Genomic DNA, 19,335 nt, shown 5'->3' with positions numbered 1-19,335 from the left:
TCTCGACATTGAGATATATGAATATGAAAAAGAATAAGTTTTTGAGTCTCGAAAGTAATACATCTTGCAACACAATATCTAGACCGTTTATTTTCAAGATTTTTATATATTTATAAATCTATTTGATTTTAATTATTTTTAAAATTTTAAATTTTTTAATTAGATATAAAAATAGATTTTAAGATAATATCAAGAATTTTTATAACAAATTTATATGATAAAATTTTAAGGTGCGCTTTAATTGGATTGTTTACCGTTGCATCCTCATAGAAACCGCATCTATCTTTTTATAATAATAATGATCACGTCCACCTGAGGTAGACGCTTAAAAAGGTCAACGGTTCAAATTAAACCAGCCTTAATCCAAGAGCCCGAATTGAATTTTATTTTTTGTTTAAAAATTATAGTAACATAAAACATGGTGTACAGCTTTACTTTTATAAGCAGAATTCAATAAAAATAATAAAATTAAAATAAATTTACAGATATTTAAGTTATTTTTATTTAATTTCATTTTATTTAATTATATTTATAAAATAATAACCCCTCTTAAAATATATATATAAGACCAACGCTTGGCTGTTTGGACAAGTGTCACATGATGTGGACAGATACCTTTAAGGGGATCAATCAAGATCTGGACCTTGACTACTTCATTTAAATATGGGTACCATTGGCATACAGATGCATATGCAGCTATAGAGTAAAGTGTACAACTAAGTTTTATCATAGTATGTAATTTTGGTGGAAACTGTGTTTTAGATTATTTTAAAATTTATTTGTATATTTGATAATAAAATTTTAATTTTAAATTTTAAAAATAGTTAAAATTAAATAGATCTATAAATATATGAAATTTTTAAAAATGAACAGCGTAGATAGTATGTTGTAAAATGTATTATTTTTTACATTTAAAATCTTTTTATTTTTCATGATCATGTATCTCAATGTCGAGGTGGTTAATAAGGAGGTTTTCAACATTAAAACTACCTTTTTTATTTTATTTTTTTATGAATTTTTGAGGTGCATCTTCTTCCATTTAAGAGTATTCCATAAAGCCTAGGCTCTATAAAACACAATAAAACCTCACCTCAAATCCTATCGATAAAGTACTTTTGAGAACAAAAATCTCCACTGTAACTTTAAAATCAACTTTCAATATGTACAGTAAAATTTGGAGCTCATAAAATAATACAAATTATCCAGATAAAATTTAAAGCTGATAAAATAGTACAAATTATCCAGATAAAATTTAAAGCTCATAAAATAGTACCAAACCATCCAGATCAATGCCTATTTTCACTGCAAAACTGACAGTCTAAATAATTTATTATAATATAAAGTATTTTTAAAAAATTCTATTTGATTTCACAACCATCATGTTCGAGGCGAGACGATTGATGGAAAAGTTTTCCGATACTTAAATTGTAATTTTTGGTGGCCTATGAGGTGAGGTTGCAGCCCTATCAAACCATTTTCTATTAAAAAATAGGACATTTAAGTGCTGCGAAAATGGCTTGCTTGCGTTTCTTAATTGCTTCTCTCTCTAGTCTCTATAGCCCCTACTGGACACAACTTCGCCATGACTGTTGAGGAATGCATTATTAATGCCTGTTTTTTCTGGCATGACTTCATTTCCTCCCTTTCCACTCCTTTTAAGCCATGGCCTCTCTGTGATCTTTGCAGAGAATTAGGGTTTATTCACATAGAGTTTGTGTTCTGAGACGGGGAATCCTGTGTTTTGAGCAGAGAACTTAGTTTTAGTGGGGAGTATGGGTTTTCCAGGGGCTTGTTTTTCCCTGTAGAAATTCACATTGCAGATAATCAGGTGTTTTGAGCTACTATCTCTTAGCAGAGAGCTGAGCATTGTGCAAAGAATTGGACATTTTGCAGAGGTTCGGCATTTTGCGGTGAACTAGGGTTGTTCAGGTACTAGTTTTTGTGTAGAGAATTGGAGGAATTGGCTTTTTGTTTAGAATTAGGATTTTTTTGGGAGACTAGGTTTTTGCAGAGCTTGGAGCTGGGATGGACATGGAGAACTCTGTTGGAGACTCTGAAACGAGTGATGGAAGGGATGAGATGGAGAAGAAGAAAGTGGGATTGCTAAGGGCCTTGGTGGAGACTAAAGATCCAACCGCTAAGGTACTTCCTTTTTTCCATTTGAATCAGAGTTGTTAGATCTGGATCGGGAATTATCTTGACCATTTTAAATCTAGTCTAGTGATATATCGGGGACCGGTCATTCCTCTCTTTGAACATACCGATCCGTACCAGCTCTTTGATAAACCGGCCGGTTTTGTTGGTCGGTTCTCTCTAATGTTGTTAGAGGTTTTTAAATTTTTTTGGAAGTTGTATATTTTTTTATTTATTTTCTTAAATAATGGCTGCCCCATCAAGATTTATGAGAAGCCGAGTGCTTATTATATCTCTCAACCCAACATGTTTTTTCCAATTAGACACTCATAATATGGCTAAACTTTTTATAAATCAATTTCTTTTTTTTCTTTGAATCCCTAATGAGTTTTTTTTTTTCCCAACAATCTCATGAAGTATTTTTTTTCTTCTCACCAACTCTCGTGTGTATTAAAAGATCAACAAATATAAGTAATTTCCAAAGTGTATGCCAACGTTGATGACCGCAACATCCTAATAAAGAGAACAAAACATCATTTCTCTTTTAGGCTAAACATATATTTTGTGAACTATTTTTTTTATATTTTTATTAGGTCCGTCTGACTAAGATGTACACACGTTCTAAATTTCAAATCATTCTGATTAGTAAAATAAAAAATAAAAAATAAAACACTAAAGGACAAATGTACTGTGCGATGAAGTTTAAATAGTAACAAGAGTAGGCAAAATCACTGTTTATTTTTGTTTATTTTTGTTTGTAGGCATTTTGTAATATCCTCGTACATAAAAAAAATTTAAATTCAAACACTATCGGGCATCAGTGATCGTCAGATCAGTATAGATTCAATCTAGGCTGTTGGGCTCAATTTTACTTGAAAACCCACTAGCTCACTGGATCATTTTCCTATATATATAGATCACAGGATTATTACTATATATATATATATATATATATATATATATATTCATTTTCATAAAATAAAAATTGAGCTGAACTCAGCCGAGTGACTCACCTCGGCCAGGGTCCAAGTACCTTGGCTGAGTCGATTTTTTTAACATTGGTGCCTTTTATTAGATTGAAAAAATTACGGTGTAGATTCTTGTTCCAAATGCTGGAATTATGCATACTACTATTGAAGAACACTTGGCAATAATCGTGAAATGTCACTGTAAAAACTCTTTACATTACATTCTAATTAACTGCTTAAGACGAATCCTCAAACGCTTATATGTTTTTTGCTTTTCTTTTTTGTGTGTCGTCTAAATCTTATATGTTTTTTGGTTTTCTTTTTTGTGTCCCCTCAAATTCTTCCCTTATGTTGTTCTTTGATCCAAAGATTGGATGATTTTGTTTCTGACTTTTTATTTGATTGGATTATGCAATTTTATGATCCCTTTCTCTTATTAATATCTTCCATTCAATTACAGAATGAATATAAAGAAATGAAAACCCAATAAGAAATGAATCCCATAGTCCATCTCTATATTGCCATTTTTTTGCCCTTTATCTAAACCATATTATTTGGTTTAGTGAGAAAAATGAAATAATTCGGTGTTTCAGCTGATTTAGAGTAAAACTTTGGATTTTTTTCCATTTAATATAAATAAATTAAAATTTTATTATATAAAATTAAAAATAAAAAATAAAAAAATACTTTTATATAGATATTTTTTTGCTTCAGCCAGAGAGGCTAACCGAAGTGGTAGAACTTCGCTTCACTTCGGTCTAGGCCTAAAATTTGAAGATTTTGGCCTCTTTGACCGAAGTGAAACGAATATAACAACGCTAATAGTGAGCAAGTCGACGAATAACAATATATAGCCTAGGGGACTTAACGGGTGGTCAGGTCGACCTGAACCTGACCAGGCTCGATTATACTCTGACTCGGATCCGTGTCGATCCAAGTGAATTGGACCTAGACTCAATCGGGACCCGAACCCAATCCAGACTTAGGTCTAGAAACTATAAATAACAAATACCTTAGTATATATGGTTCGGTTCAGTCGAACCCAGCCATACTCGACCCAACCCAATAGGATCCATGCTGAACTGGAATCAGGTCCAAAACATGGTCATGTACTTGGACCCACCAACCCAACCTGATTGCCACCCCTAATAATAGCAAATCAAAATAGCAGTAATAAATTGATTTGGTTCCAAAAAGCCAGAGGCAAATATCGAGTAAAAAATCCGGATTGTCAAAAATTAGTTAAGTTAAAGTATCATGAATATTTAGGATTTGATTAAAAAAAACGAAGTGAAAAATCGGATATGTAAGGATGACATAGGATAAGATTATGATTTGTACTTATTCAGAGGATATATTAAAAGCTATGGAACTATAATTTTCTTTCCTTTATTGAACTATAATTTTATTTCCTTGCCTAGTATTATTAAGGTAATACTTAACAAATTTTTGTCTAAATTTTCAATAAATACGACAAGAAGGCCTACTCTATTGTGACGACACAAAACATATGATAGACTTATTCGGAGCATATGGTGAAATAACTATACTAAACACCAGAACTGCATTAGCACATAAAAAGAAATGTATTCCAATATATAGAATTATTGTTAGAAGAGAAAAACACAAATGACCCTAAATATAGGATTGCAGTTAACTAAAATAGAAAACCCAAAAATATAAAATAGTGGTCCATTGAAAATGCTTTGTTTTACACCATTGAAATAATAAAAAAGATTGAAAATGTGGAATTAATCAAACTTCAGTATGAAGGAGAAAAACAATAACATGCTTAGGCAAATCAAAATATGCAAATCTCACCCTGAATTCTTAGGGACCTAAACTTTTAGTGCTAGTCTCTCATGCTCTTTATATTGATGCTCTGGGTTAGAGAAAAAGAAGATTTTTCATTGAGTTTAGATTTTTCATTAGTTTACTTTTCCTCCTACTCTACCTATATTTTTAAGCTATACTGTTGATAGAATTTTTTTTTGGGAATATATTACTTGTGTTATTTTAATATACTCTTTTTAAAAAAAATTTGTTGGAATTTTTCGTTAAATCAATATTCTTAATTTAGTCTTACTTTTAATGCTTTTATCTCCAAATCAAAACTTTAGTTACAAAATCAACAAAGAGAAGAAAAGTTTCAATAAAATTATATGGAAGGAGACTTTTTTGAAAAGTTTTTTTTTTCTAAAAAAAAATATAAAGTACAGATTTATATCAGTTCGATTAAAAAAAAGTGATTTTGTTAAGATCATTTGAAAAATTGGAGTTCTTAAAAGATTTCAAAAAATCAGAGATTTTTTGAGAAAATGATGTTTTAACCATAGACTTGTTCACTATGCTCTAAACTAGCATATTCATGCAGGATGTTGACAATCTTATGCTCAGAAGATTTCTGCGTGCTCGTGATTTAGATGTCGAAAAGGCATCTATGATGTTCCTAAAATACTTAAAATGGAGGCATGCAATGGGTTACACCTCTGAGACATATATTCAGAATGAACTCGCACAAGAAAAGCTTTATATGCAAGGAAGGGACAAGAAAGGACGCCCCATAGGAGTCGCATTTCCCTGTAAACACAATTATTCTCACAGAGATCTCGATGAGTTTAAGCGTAAGTAGTGTTTTTGCAATTTTGGTTTTGAATGTTTTTTTGAGAGATTTATCAGAATGGCTTTGGGATGGTTTTATGAAATGTTTTTGTTTGGGTTAAAAAAGTGTGGTCAAAATATGTAAAAGTTGTCTGACGGTTAAAAGATATACTACGTGAGATCTTTATAATACCATATATGTTTTCAAACCTTGGGTCTGTTGAAAAAAATGAAACCTTAAAAGAAGGTGTACAGATATATTTTCATTTTTTTTTAATGATCTATATCCAATTTACTCCAAATAATTAAGATTTGCTTTGCATGAGAAGGGCTCATACTCACACAAAAGCTACTGTTGAAAGATGCAATCATATTTAATCTTATTGCATTGTTTAAATATGCTGGAATTTATTTCCAATATCAAACTGCAGATGCAATCATTTTTTATCTCTTATACTGATTTTTTTGTAATTCATGGCTTGCTGGATTATAATTTATTTCTTACAAGGATAAAAAGTGGAACATTTCAATGATTTAAGCTATTTATAATTGGGTGTGGTTTGTATAAGGCTGAGGTCCTAAATAGTCAAAGGAAGGCGCATCATCAAATAGTGTTGAAAGATGTTATTTCAGTAGTGGAAATTTTTGTGATAGCCTGAGTTTTTTTTTTCATATCTAATTATAAAATTTATAGCTTAAAAAATAATGTAGATCGATCAGATCTATAAACACTTTATAGTCTTGAAAATATACGGTCCACAAAATGCATTACAAGATGCACAATTTCCAATACTTAAAATCTATTTTTTTCTCGTGTCCATAAATCTTAAGGTCAAGATGATCCATTTGAGGATATTTGGGCATCGAAACAAGCTTTTTTAATAAATGTTTTGAGGTGCGCCTTAATTTGATTGTTAGGGCCTCACCCTTATATAAACTTTTTCCCTTTATAATTTCATATATACAAAAATGTTTCATTTCACCTGATATGATTTTCTGACTATTATAAAGACTCCAAATTGATTACACCTGTTTTAGTATTTGACCTTGCTCCTTATTCTCACTACAGGATTTGTAGTCTATTCTCTCGACAAGTTGTGTGCCAGGTACTTCATGTATTTCTAAGGGCAGGTTTGTTTCGAGTGAAAATAATTCTTGGGAAATACTTTCACGTGAAAACTTCATTCATGTGACTAGGTGTGACAATATTTTTATATTAATTGGTCCAAATACATCTTTTCATATCAATTGGCAATTAATTGGTGTGAAAATATTATCATACCTAACCACATGAGAAAATTTTTTGACGTGGAAATATACACGCCCTAAACATTCACAACGTGTTCTGTTTTGCTTGTTCACTTCTATTTACTCTATTTTTCTTCTATGCAGCATTCCGGAAGGGCAGGAAAAGTTTGTCATTATTGCAGACCACAAAGGATGGGGCTATGCAAATTTTGATATCCGTGGATATGTTGCAGCTCTCAGTATAATGCAGGTTTGTTCTGTTTTCATTGTGATCTCTCTTGTTTCATACTTTCAAGCTTCTCATGGCTACATCAGTCCAATTAGAGGAAAGTAGTTCATTTCCCATTTCATCTGCAAATTTATGTGGACTTTTTATCAGCCTTGGTGTTGATGTTGACAGGATTTATTTATTTACATAATGCATATATTTTTAAATTTTAAAGACCTAATCCGCATTTTGGATAGGATTGTGGAACTGATCAGATCCAGATCATGATTCAGATCTAGTTTTCATATCTGAATCCAGATCCAAACATTTTGGATCCTATTAGATCCGGATCCAGATCAGGATCCTATGTATACTTTTTGGATTTGGATCCAGATCTAGGTGGAATTAGACCCAATCCGGAAAATTCTCAGCCCTAAACTTATCCCAATAGTTTCTTAGTATATCCAAAATTTTAATAAGAATCAAAAATTATTTTACTAATATGGGGAATGTGGTAATCAAATAATTGTTTTTTGGTTTTCCCATATTCATCATTCTTGTTTCCTCTCTCTCTCATATATTGAGCTGCAAATTTCAATTAGATAAGGAAAGAATCCCTAGACTCTGATGTTACTGTGTGAGAATAAAACTGAAGAGCTTTTGTGAAGATGGTTAATCAAGGCTGTTTTAATTCTAAATCTTACAGGATTATTACCCAGAACGGCTGGGCAAGGTCTTCCTGATCCATGTGCCTTACATCTTCTGGACTGCCTGGAAAGTTATCTACCCATTTATTGATAAGAACACCAGAGAGAAGGTAGGCATTCTTTTTTGCTTTTCATTTCTACCTCCCTTTCAATTAAGAGGATTTGGGCACTGTCCTCTTTCGACACACGCTTCATTGAGACATAATCAATCTATTCTTGGTCCTTCCTTAATATTACTAAAAACCATTTTTTTTCCTCTCACCAATGATCTCTTTTTATATATGTTAGGTGCTTACACTATAAAATTGTACTCAACAAAGTTTGAACACTTAAACACCATTGTTTTATAATAAGATATTTTTTAGTTAGGGTATTTTCGGTCATTAGGAGGGGTGTTACATCATCCAAATATAGCATTAAATTCCACTAATGTGCTGGATGTACTTATGTGTTATATCAACCGCATGGGGTGTGATATCACCCATATATAGCATTAATTTTCCACTAGTGTGATTGATGTGGTGATGCCACACCCTTCCTAATGACAAAAAATGCTCTTAATAAAAAAAATGATCCATGTATAAAACAAGGGCATATTAGTGTTTAAAATTTGTCGAGTACAATTATAAAATACTCTATAGTGTGAGCACTCTAAAATTTACACATGAAGAATTTTTTTAGTAAAGGTTTTTTTTATTATTAAAAAAAAGTGTGACATCATCAATATGGGATGTGACATCACCCATAGGCACACTAATAGCATTTAATGCTCTATATATAGAAAAAGCTCATATCAGCTCATGGGCTCATGGACCAGTGTAAGCCCAATGGCCTAGATTAAATCTGGACCGATCCAATAATCACAATTGTATTCCCTTGAAATGTTTCAGGTATATTTTTATCAATCTATTTTTTGTGAATTATTTTTTTTAATATTTTTATTATGGGCGCCTTGATAAGAAGAATTTATGCTCCAAATTTCATGCTATTTTTATTTATATAAAAAATATTAAAATTATATTACCAATATACAGTCATGATCGTCAGATCGGCTCAAATTCAATCTAGGCCGTTGGATTTACACTGTTCCATGAGCCCATGGGCTCACCTTAGCTTACACTGTTCCAAGAGCCAATGGGCTCACCCTAGCATCTTCATATATATATATATATATATAAGTCTTCTCAATGCTTATAGGCGAAAATGGACAGTAGCCTCATCACTATTCAAAGTTCATTGCACGGTCACGATTGTTCGATAATGTTTTATTTTTTATTTTTTTCTACAAAACGAAATGACTTGAAATTTGAAGCGTAAGTACATCTTAGTCAGACGCACCGAATAAAAATATTAAAAAATAATTCACAAAAATAAAATTGACCAAAATACCTACGAAACGTTTTGGGGATATTTTGGTCAATGTTTTTCATGTAAAATATTTTTTTGATATTTTTCGTAGATTCGCCTATTTGAACACAGTTCTAAATTTTAGGTCATTTTGATTTGTAGAAAAAAAATTAAAAAAGAAACACTATCGGACAATCGTGACCGTACGATGAACTTTGAACAGTGATGAGGGTAGGCGAAATCACTGTTCATTTTTGCCTATAGGCATTTTGCAGTATCTTTCATATATATATATATATATATATATATGGGCAATGATTTCATGTAACGGTTGTATCATAGTATAATGCAACTACACTTCTAGGAAACCATGTTTTTGGCATGTGTAGCCCCAAATTTTGCGCACACATTCTCTTGATCCTCATAATCAATCTTATAGAAAAAACAATTTCAATTCGCACCCCTAGATATGGTCAAAATTAGTACCCTCCAACAGAGAATCTCGACCGTCCGTTTGGTGAATTTCAAGATCTAGGCCTTGACAAATTCAAAATCACTTTTTTTTTTTTAGCATTGTTAATCTAATAATAATAACACTATATAAAAATTTTGGAAATAAAAAAATCCTTATGAGGCCTCTATCTAACCATATTCTAAAATTGACAGCTTATATTAATTAGGCTAGGAAAATACTTTCTAAGGCGTTTTTTCAAAATTTTCTTTTTTGTAATTGTTTTTTAGAATGAAAAGATTATACATCTAAAAAATTATGTCAAACAAATGCCTTTAACACGATTTTTTAATGTGGTTGCAGTATATTATGATACAACAGTTGCATGAAATCATAGCCCTATATATATATATATATATCTATATATATATATATATATATATATATATATATATATATATAGCAATGATCCAATGCAACAGTTGTATCATAGTATAGTACAACGACACTTTTAGAAAAGCATGTTTGTGGTATTTGTGTGACCTTAAATTTTACACACGCACTCTTTTCATCTCAATAATCAATCCTCCTTAAAAAAAAGTTCAATTTGAACCTTAGATATAGTGAAAATGAGTCCCATCCAAAAATGGATCTAAACCATTCATTTTGTGAATTTCAAGATCTTAGCCTTTATAAACTCAAAATCATTTTTTTCGTTTTTAACATTGTTCATCTAATGATAATAAAGTCATCCAAAAAAATTGGAAATGGAAAAATCCTTTAAGGCCTAGATTTAAGTATCTCGCCAAAATAAACAGCCTATGTTAATTGGGCTAAAAAAATACTTTATAGGTTGTGTTTTCATTTTTTTTCTTTTTTGTGATTATTCATTAGAATGAAAAGAGTGTATATTTCAAAATTTGGATCAACCAAATGGTCATAAGATAGTTTTTTAAGGTTGTTGCATCATATTACTATAGGGAGTGGATTCTATCAGCCCACGGGCTGACTGCTATAGTGTCAGCCACTGACCCAGATTCAATCTGGGCTAATCTGACGGTTACAATCTCATTTCACTTTTTTTTTCCTGTTATACAAATCCAAATTACTTGAGATTTAGGCGTTCATTCTTCTCATCAATATGTACTTAATAAAAATATAAAAACAATAATTCACAAAATATAAATTGACCAAAATACTTCCAAAATATTTTTAAGGCATTTTGGTCAATTTATATTTTGTGAATTATTTTTTTTATATTTTTATTAGATTCTTATATTTTTTAAAAATAGATGCTCCAAATTTCAAGCAATTTGGATTTGCAGAAAAAAAATGAAAATAAACATAAAATGAGGTGGTGACCGTCAAATCGGTCCAGATTCAATCTGGGCAATTGACTGACACTGTAGCTATCTGCCTGTGGGCTGACAAGATTTTTTCCTATATATAATCTAAGCAAGATCGGCCTAGATTCAATCTAAGAAATTGACTGACACTTTAGCTATCAGCCTGTGGGCTGACAGGATCTTTTTCCAGTATAATCTGGGCAATTGACTAACACTATAGCTATTAGCCCGTGGGCTGACAATATTTTTTCCTACATATATATATATATATATATATATATATATATATATATATATATTGAGAAGTTTATAGAGAGCCGAGGCTCTAAACAATCAAATTTGAGATTACCTAAAAAAATTGATTAGAAGAGGTTGTTTTGATGCCCAAATATCTTCAAATTGATCATCTCAACATCAAGATGCATCGACATCGAAAAAAAATGGATTTCAAGTTTTGGAAATAGTATATTTTGTAACGCATTTATGGACCATCAATTTTCAAGATTTTCAATTTTTCAAAGTTATGTCAATCTACACAATTTTTGAAGCTTTAAACTTTATAAATAAAGATGAAAATATATTTTAAGGCTATCACAAAGATTTCCAATATTGAAGCCACATTTCTCGACACAATTTGAAGGTAGGCTCTAATTTGATTGTTTATAACCTAGGCTTTATACAAACTGCACCCATATATATATATATATATATATATATATATATATATATATATATATATATATATATATATATATATATATATATATATATATGGCAAAATCTGGGATTAACCCACTAGTTCATATGAACGTATGAGCCCAACGGCCCATATTGAATCTGAGCCCATCCGACGATCACAAATGTCTAGTAGTGTTTGAATTTTATTTTACTTTTTTACAAATCCAAATCACTTGAAATTTTTGGCGTGTGTTCATAAAAAATAGTTGAATCTTTAAAAAATATCAAAAAAATATTTTACATGAAATAAATCAACTAAAATACCCTCGAAATGATTTGGAGGGTATTTTAGTCATTTTATTTTTTACGAATAATTTTTTTATATTTTTATTAGGTGCACATTGATGAGAAGAATATACACCTAAAATTTCAAATGATTTGGATTTGTAAAAAAAAAAAAAAATTGAAGCATTACTTGACATCTGTGATCGTCAAATCAGCCCAGATTCAATCTGGGCCGTTTGGCTCATATGTTCATATGAGCTAGTGGACTAATCACAGCTTTTTCATATATATATATATATATATATATATATATATATATATATATATATATATATGTATATATATATATATATATATATACTACAAAAATGCCTATTGGCGAAAATGAACAGTAATTTTGCCTACCCTTATCGTCTAAAGTTGATCGCATGGTCATGATTATTCGGCAGTGTTTTATTTTTATTTTTTTTTCTACAGATTAAAATAATCTGAAAATTGGAGCGTATGTTCATCAAAAATAGGTAAATCTACGAAAAATATCAAAAAAATATTTTACATGAAATAAATTGACCAAAATACCCTCAAAATGTTTCAGGGGTATTTTGGTCAAATTGGTTTTTGCAAATTATTTTTTTATATTTTTATTAGGTGTACCTCACTAAGATATACACACGTTCCAAATTTTATATCATTCCGATTTGTAAAAAAAAATGAAAAATAAAATACTATCAGAAAATCGTGACCGTACGATGAATTTTGGACAGTGATGAGGGTAGGCGAAATCACTGTTTATTTTTTCCTATAGGCATTTTGTAGTATCTTCATATATATATATATATATATATATATATATATATATATAATCTTATGAGACCCTCTCACACCCATTTCCGTAGGACCCCAAAGGAATATTATTTAATTTGGTACAAATCTCTAAAAACGTTATCACATGGGGTGAGCAGAACAGGTGGGATCAACTTGTGGAGTTTGAACGGTTGTGATCCTTCTTGGCTTGATCCCACCCGTTCGGCTCACCCCATTGGCATTGGCGGGCCGGCCAACAGTATCATTTTCCTATAGATATATATACAAGAAAAAGTTTATATAAGGATGCAACCTTATAATGTAGAACTACGGATGCACCTCAAAAATCCATCAGAAAAGGTAGTTTTAATGTTGAAAAACCATTTGATTGATCATCTTGACATCGAAACGTATGACCATGAAAAATAAAAAGATTTTAAGTATCAGAAATAGTGCATTTTACAACATATTATCTACACCGACCATTTTCAAGATTTTCATATGTTTATAAATCTAATTGATTTTAATCATTTTTTAAATTTAAAATTTTATAATTAGATATAAAATAGATTTTGAGATAATCTTAAGAACATTTTACATCAAAATTATATACCATGATAAAATTTTAAGGTGCACCTTATCTCTACAGCTACAGATGTATTTGTATGCCAATTGCACATATATATATATATATATATATACATAGACTTTTGGCACAAGGAAGTCACGATTACTATTGACCATCAAATGTAAAATTAGACGATTGGGGGTGTGTGAATGATTTGACATAGAAACCAAAATAAAAGTTCTCAAACAGTGGGATACACCCCTAGATGTAGGATTTCACATCAAATGGCTAAAAGTGATTATGACCTCTTTGTATTAAAAATAAATATATTATATTATACAATCTCATATGTATATATTGTTTTTTCTATGGGAAAATGTTAACTAAAATGGTCGAGTACCTCAAAAAATCAATGATGTGGCCAAATCAATCAATTTATCAAACAAAGTGGTTATTTTAAAAGGATCATTTAATTTTTTCTTTATTTCAGTTAGAAAATGCCCAAAATTACGCCTAGTTTGACTTTGGAATTTTGTACAAGCATGTGTGTTTTACTAATATAGTCTATGACAGAAGTGGGGCGAAATTACCTATATGCTCCTGCTTATTTTAGCTTTTGATTCTTGAATGAGGGTGTGATTGGCCCTAAACAAGCTGGATTAGTTTAGCCGCTTGAATCATTGAGTCAAATAATGTAAATACCTATGCTTATTTTGATGAAAAAAACATATGGGGTTTGGAAACCATGATTGGTAGAGGTATTTACGTTATTTAGCTCGCGAGACCTAGGTTGGGCCCAATTATCAAATATCTCCGCATGCTCGGGTTGTCAAACCCAAAAGATGGGCATATATAACAAAATAATTGAGGAGAATACTGATTGAAACGATTTTTTTTAAAAGTAATCACTTTTGTTCATAAATTGGTAATTTGGCATCCTCTGTCAATTTTGAAGTAGTTTCACTTTTCTTTTCCTTTTTTTATTGTTATTGCTCATGTTTCTTTTTTCTTGTGAAATACATGTATAAAAATTTTCATAGATCTGGTGCAACCTATCTTTGCATAAACACAAGCATTTGAGGTTTGAGAAAATGGTTATGACATTGCTATCAATCTGCTATCTGGATTTTCCGGAGTGTGCTCTTACAACCTTGTACTGAAATACCACCAATTTTCTCCATATCTCTCTATCCTCTCAGTTTGCTGACACTCTGAGATTCCAGTTTGTAGTGTTCTCCAGAGTTCATTCACATGAATTCTTTTATTATTTCTGTACATGGCATTTACCTCTTGGGTTGCTCTCTTTTGTGCAGATTGTTTTTGTTGAAAATAAAAGTCTGCAGTCTGTGTTGCTGAAAGAAATCGACGAAAACCAGCTCCCAGAGATATATGGAGGAAAATTACCCCTGATTCCCATTCAAGAATCATCTTACTAGCTCTACAGTTTTTGTCAAAAAAACATCCACCAGCTCATATCCTTCACTGTGCTGATATGTACAATATTCTCGTAATTCTAATAATGCCATGATAGGAGTGTTAATTTGATGATTATGCCATAAGCCCTTCGTCTCCTCACCTTCTAAACGTTTTCTTTTGGGATAATTTTTTTTTACCCCCTAATTTTGAAACCCTTTTTTTTTCCTATAAATTACTATAAATTAGTGGGCCCTTAGAGTGCCACATAAGGAGGCACGCCACACCCTAATCTCACTTTCTATTTTATTAACTCGAGCCATATGGCTTGAGGGAGAAGATCATATATTTTTAAAAAGCTTCATTTGGAGGAAGCTTTGAAATCAAATAAAGAAAATATGAAGAGGCTTGTACACGAGAATAAGAAATCTCTATATTATTATTGATATTTTTATTTAATTTAATTGATGGGAAATTGGTTTAAGAAAATGAAATAAGAAATCTCTATATTATTATTGATATTTTTATTTAATTTAATTGATGGGAAATTGGTTTAAGAAAATGAAGGATAAATATTCTAACACATTTTATATGATCTTGATGGCTAATCTATAGAATGAATAGCTCATATCTATCATCACACAAGATCAATAATACAAATTCAATATTATTAAAGAGGCAAACTATATGGAAACCCTAAAAACCCTAATCCCATCAAAGCATTATATAAAAAGGTACCCCGTACCCATATCTCTCACACCTAATCTCTTCTATCTCTCTCTCATCAGATAATAGAGGGACACGCCCCTAATAGCGCTCTCTCTCTCTCTCTAGTTCATAATAAATGGGCACACCCTTAGTAGAGCTCTCACTCTCTCTCTCTCTCTCCAGTTCATGATAAAGGGGGCATGCCCCACCTCTTGAAGACTCTCTCTCTCGTCTTGAAAAAGGGGCACGACCCACTTAGATAGATGTAAGCCTTAGTTTGATATTTAAGCTTTGTAAAGAGTTTTTGTTCTATTAGAGGTTTGGCCCATATGTTTTTTCATCTTGGAGATTGAGGTTGACTATTAATCCTGTACTATTGGAGGTGGTGACTTGGTGTGGGTTGTATTAAAGCCAGTTGAGGTAGTCTCCGACACTCACTTTCTTATTTCTTGTCATATATATTTTTTGTGTCTTTTGTTATTCCCAAACATATTGTTGTGGTTTTCTTTTATTAATTAAGGAGATGTTTTAGTGGTATCAAGTTTTAGATCTTATATTTATTTTTTATTTATTTATTTTCAAGTTAATTTATTGTAATGAACTACTTGTGAGTACTCTAAGCAGGAAAAAAAATAGAAAAAATGAAAAAAAAGAAGAATATATACACCAGTTCGATCACATAAGTCTCACTTTCATTGGTATCAGAGTTAGATCTAATTACTGGCATATTTATTTTATTTCACTATTTTTGGTGAGTTGGGAATGAGATATAAGAAAACTATTTACATTTGTGGTCAAGTGATACACCTCCGGAAGAATTACTGGACTATTCAAACACCGAAAAGGCATTATGCAAAATGAGGTATTATGTGCTATTTTCGAGCAATGATATAAAGAAGATAATGAGGTATTTATCTACTATATACTTGAGTGAAATTCTGTGTTTTTTAGAGTATGATTTACCTGCAAAATTTCAATAGGAAATCCTGACAAAATTGAGAGTTATGGACTCAACAATGAGATGTGTCAATTCTGACCTTGCAAAATCCACGATCTGTTCATCGAGTTCTATGAATTTTTTCAGCAATCATATGATTTTATTTTTAGTTAAAATTTAAATATAACTCATCACATTGAGTCTACTTTCAAACAAAAATCAATTCATGAAGAAACCCTTGTGGTTTGAAAGATATAGGTATTTTATTGAAAGATATGCAAGTGTTGTTTTCTTCAATGAAAACTTTTTCAACGACTTGGAAGTTATGATTTTATTTACATTCTTAACAGAATGTTTTAAGGCCTACACTAAGGTTTTAGACTTACATTTGGAGTCTAGTTTTTAATAAAAATTATTTGAGATAGAAATATCTAAGGGAGAGAAGGAGTGAAAAATTTGGATTGAAGAGAGGTCATCTTAAATTTTCTGTAGTTTGATGTGTTTTCATTGAGATGTGAATATCTCTATTTTTCAAGCCTACTTAACAGAGTGATATGAAGCCTGCATAAAGATATTTGTTTCATTTTTTAGTCAACTTTCAAACAAAAGGTTTGAAAAGGAAACTTCTTGTATGTAGAGAGAAAAGACAATTTTATTAAATAGTATTCATCTTGGAAGTCTGCAGTGTGATATATTTTGTGATGTGAATGTCACTTATTTATTTATCTAAAAAAATATATTATTTGGGAGTAGAGAAAAATATTATTTTGTATGTAAAGAGAAAAGACAATTTTACTAAATAGTATTCATGTTGGAATTCTGCAATATGATATATTTTGTGATGTGAATGTCACTTATTTATTTATTTGAAAAAAAATATTATTTGGGATTCACAATATGATGTTATATTTTGCTTTTACGTCTAGTTTTCAACAGAAAAGTTTTGAGGAAGAAATCCTTTGTGAATTGAACGAAACAATTATTTTATTGAGAGATGCGTAACCGGATTGTCTGCTATGAAAATTGAACTGTGACGTGAATGTCGCTAAATCGAATACTCACTAAATAGTGTGATTGATGGATGGAATTGAGCACTATTATGTATTTTTTAGTCTATTTTATACTCTAAAAGTTTAAGAGATAAACTCTTTATGAGTTAAGAGATGTTGTATTTTTATGATGGAATGCTTATTTTCTATTCTGCAATAAATTAAGAGATATGTCATGTTAAGGTACATCTTCGCATTCTTCGTTATAGAAAACACTTGTAGGGCTCATTTAAAAAGTTTTATAGTGTACCATGAGTATGATTTATAAATTAAAAAAAGAGAGGTAATACAGAGTTGGCGAGATATGCCACTCAATGTGAAGAGTGCTCAATCTGTGAATTGCATAAAGAATAAGAAACACAATACTTGTAAAAACATCTATGTTTCTATTTGTAATGAAGCGAAGAGAAAAGAGCCTTTATGGCGGCATAGAAACCCAGCGTTCAGTGGAAATATCAACATTGTGACTTTTGGTGTGATGACATCAAGAAGAGTATTTCTTCATATATGTAAGGGAGAATCCAAAGGCCGAAGAGGCGTATGTTTCATCGATATGTAGAAGATAGTGATCAAAAGCTTCTTCATCAGTTGTGTGCTCTTCCAATATCACAAAAGCTTGTCAACAAGTAAAAACAAAGAATAAAAAAAGCCTAGGAACCACAATACATGGTTTTGAGGTATGAAATTTATCCCACATTATATGATAAAGTCATATAGGGAAAGATGATTCATTAACCTTTCATTTTATGTTTTATATACCTCTTTGATTATATTTTGGCTATTTGTTTATGAATATGTATAGAGTGTATGGACATTAGGTGATAGTTGGTAACAAATTTGAAAGAGCATGTGTTTTTGTGCCTCATTGTGCTTGAATATGAACCACTTAAAGTAGTGATACATATGGAGATGTGGTTTGATCGAGGACTATAAGCCTAATTATGAGACACAAGAGATGGATGTGGCTCATTCAAACATGTAAGTACGAAAGGAGTGTTCCTTTGGAACTCGGTCTTAGTGACCATCCTCTCAATATTTTCTAGTAATATGATGTGTTGCATGTGATGATGATCTCATGATAAAGTCACAATATTTCCCAATAAAAAGTGTTTTAATAACCATCATTTAGTCATGCTTTATTTTGACTAAAATTGTAAGATGGACTTTATGATTTGTTTTTGTGGCTATAAACATAACTTGGTAGGTAATTAAAAGTGAATGTGGTAAAATGATTTATGAAGATTAAGCATGTATTTTAAAATTAAATTGGATCATTTAAGAAAAACTCAAGTCTATGAATGTGGTTTTGAAAAAACCCCATAGTTTTGCAAGGTCTATTAAGTTTTTATGGAAAATCATTCTAAACCGCCATACTATTATTTAACTATTGCTTGTGAATATATATTCCAAGTCAAGAGCTTTTTAATAAAAGGAAAAAACATTGAGTCTTGAAGGTATTTATAAACTTAGAATAAAACAGTAATTTATTCATGCATTGTTTTTTAAATACCCATATGCCTTGACCCACATTTTTTTTTTTAGGATCCTCGATTACTTAAGACCATGAACCATAGGGAATGTCATAAGAATGTCATCTTAGTAGGTCTTATTGACACGTGATGTATGGATAGATAAAATTGGTTTGTATGGGTTTACTTCCAAGAAGACTAGTGTGGTTGAACCTTTGTGGTTTAGGAAGGATTTACACATTGTGAAACCAGCGAACATTGAATTACTTATTGCATAAGACTTGCTATACTATCACATGACATAGGCATAAGAATGTTAAGAATATATATGTTATAAGTGTTATACTTGAGTGTGGGTAGCTACAGTCGCACGGTTCCTTTTAACTGCTTAGATATTCAGGTAAATAGGTTCTCT

The 19,335-nt window shown here is 30.9% G+C and overlaps 1 protein-coding gene across 1 annotated transcript; it reads left to right on the top strand.

The window, feature by feature from the left end:
* Nucleotides 1-1,951: 1,951 nt before the first annotated feature.
* LOC18434319 (uncharacterized) lies at nt 1,952-14,889 on the top strand. The gene is made up of 6 exons (XM_006844392.4): nt 1,952-2,142; nt 5,476-5,725; nt 6,772-6,808; nt 7,095-7,200; nt 7,865-7,975; nt 14,658-14,889. The coding sequence occupies exons 1-6, from the start codon at nt 2,026-2,028 to the stop codon at nt 14,778-14,780; spliced, it is 744 nt and encodes a 247-aa protein (XP_006844455.2). The 5' UTR covers nt 1,952-2,025; the 3' UTR covers nt 14,781-14,889.
* The last annotated feature ends 4,446 nt before the right edge of the window (nt 14,890-19,335 follow it).

Source organism: Amborella trichopoda, chromosome 6, assembly GCF_054954075.1.
Source record: "Amborella trichopoda isolate Santa Cruz 75 chromosome 6, AtrichopodaSantaCruz75HAP2 v2.0, whole genome shotgun sequence".
In the NCBI taxonomy this organism is placed as follows: Eukaryota; Viridiplantae; Streptophyta; class Magnoliopsida; order Amborellales; family Amborellaceae; genus Amborella; species Amborella trichopoda.
Note: the sequence above shows the minus strand (reverse complement) of the source record. Positions and strands in the feature narration are given on the sequence as shown.

Coding starts and splice junctions, on each gene's coding strand:
- LOC18434319 (XM_006844392.4), top strand. CDS start 2,026: ATGGACATGGAGAACTCTGTTGGAGACTCTGAAACGAGTGATGGAAGG. Junction 6,809..7,094: donor CTCGACAAGTTGTGTGCCAG/GTACTTCATGTA, acceptor TCTTCTATGCAG/CATTCCGGAAGGGCAGGAAA. Junction 7,976..14,657: donor ATAAGAACACCAGAGAGAAG/GTAGGCATTCTT, acceptor TCTTTTGTGCAG/ATTGTTTTTGTTGAAAATAA.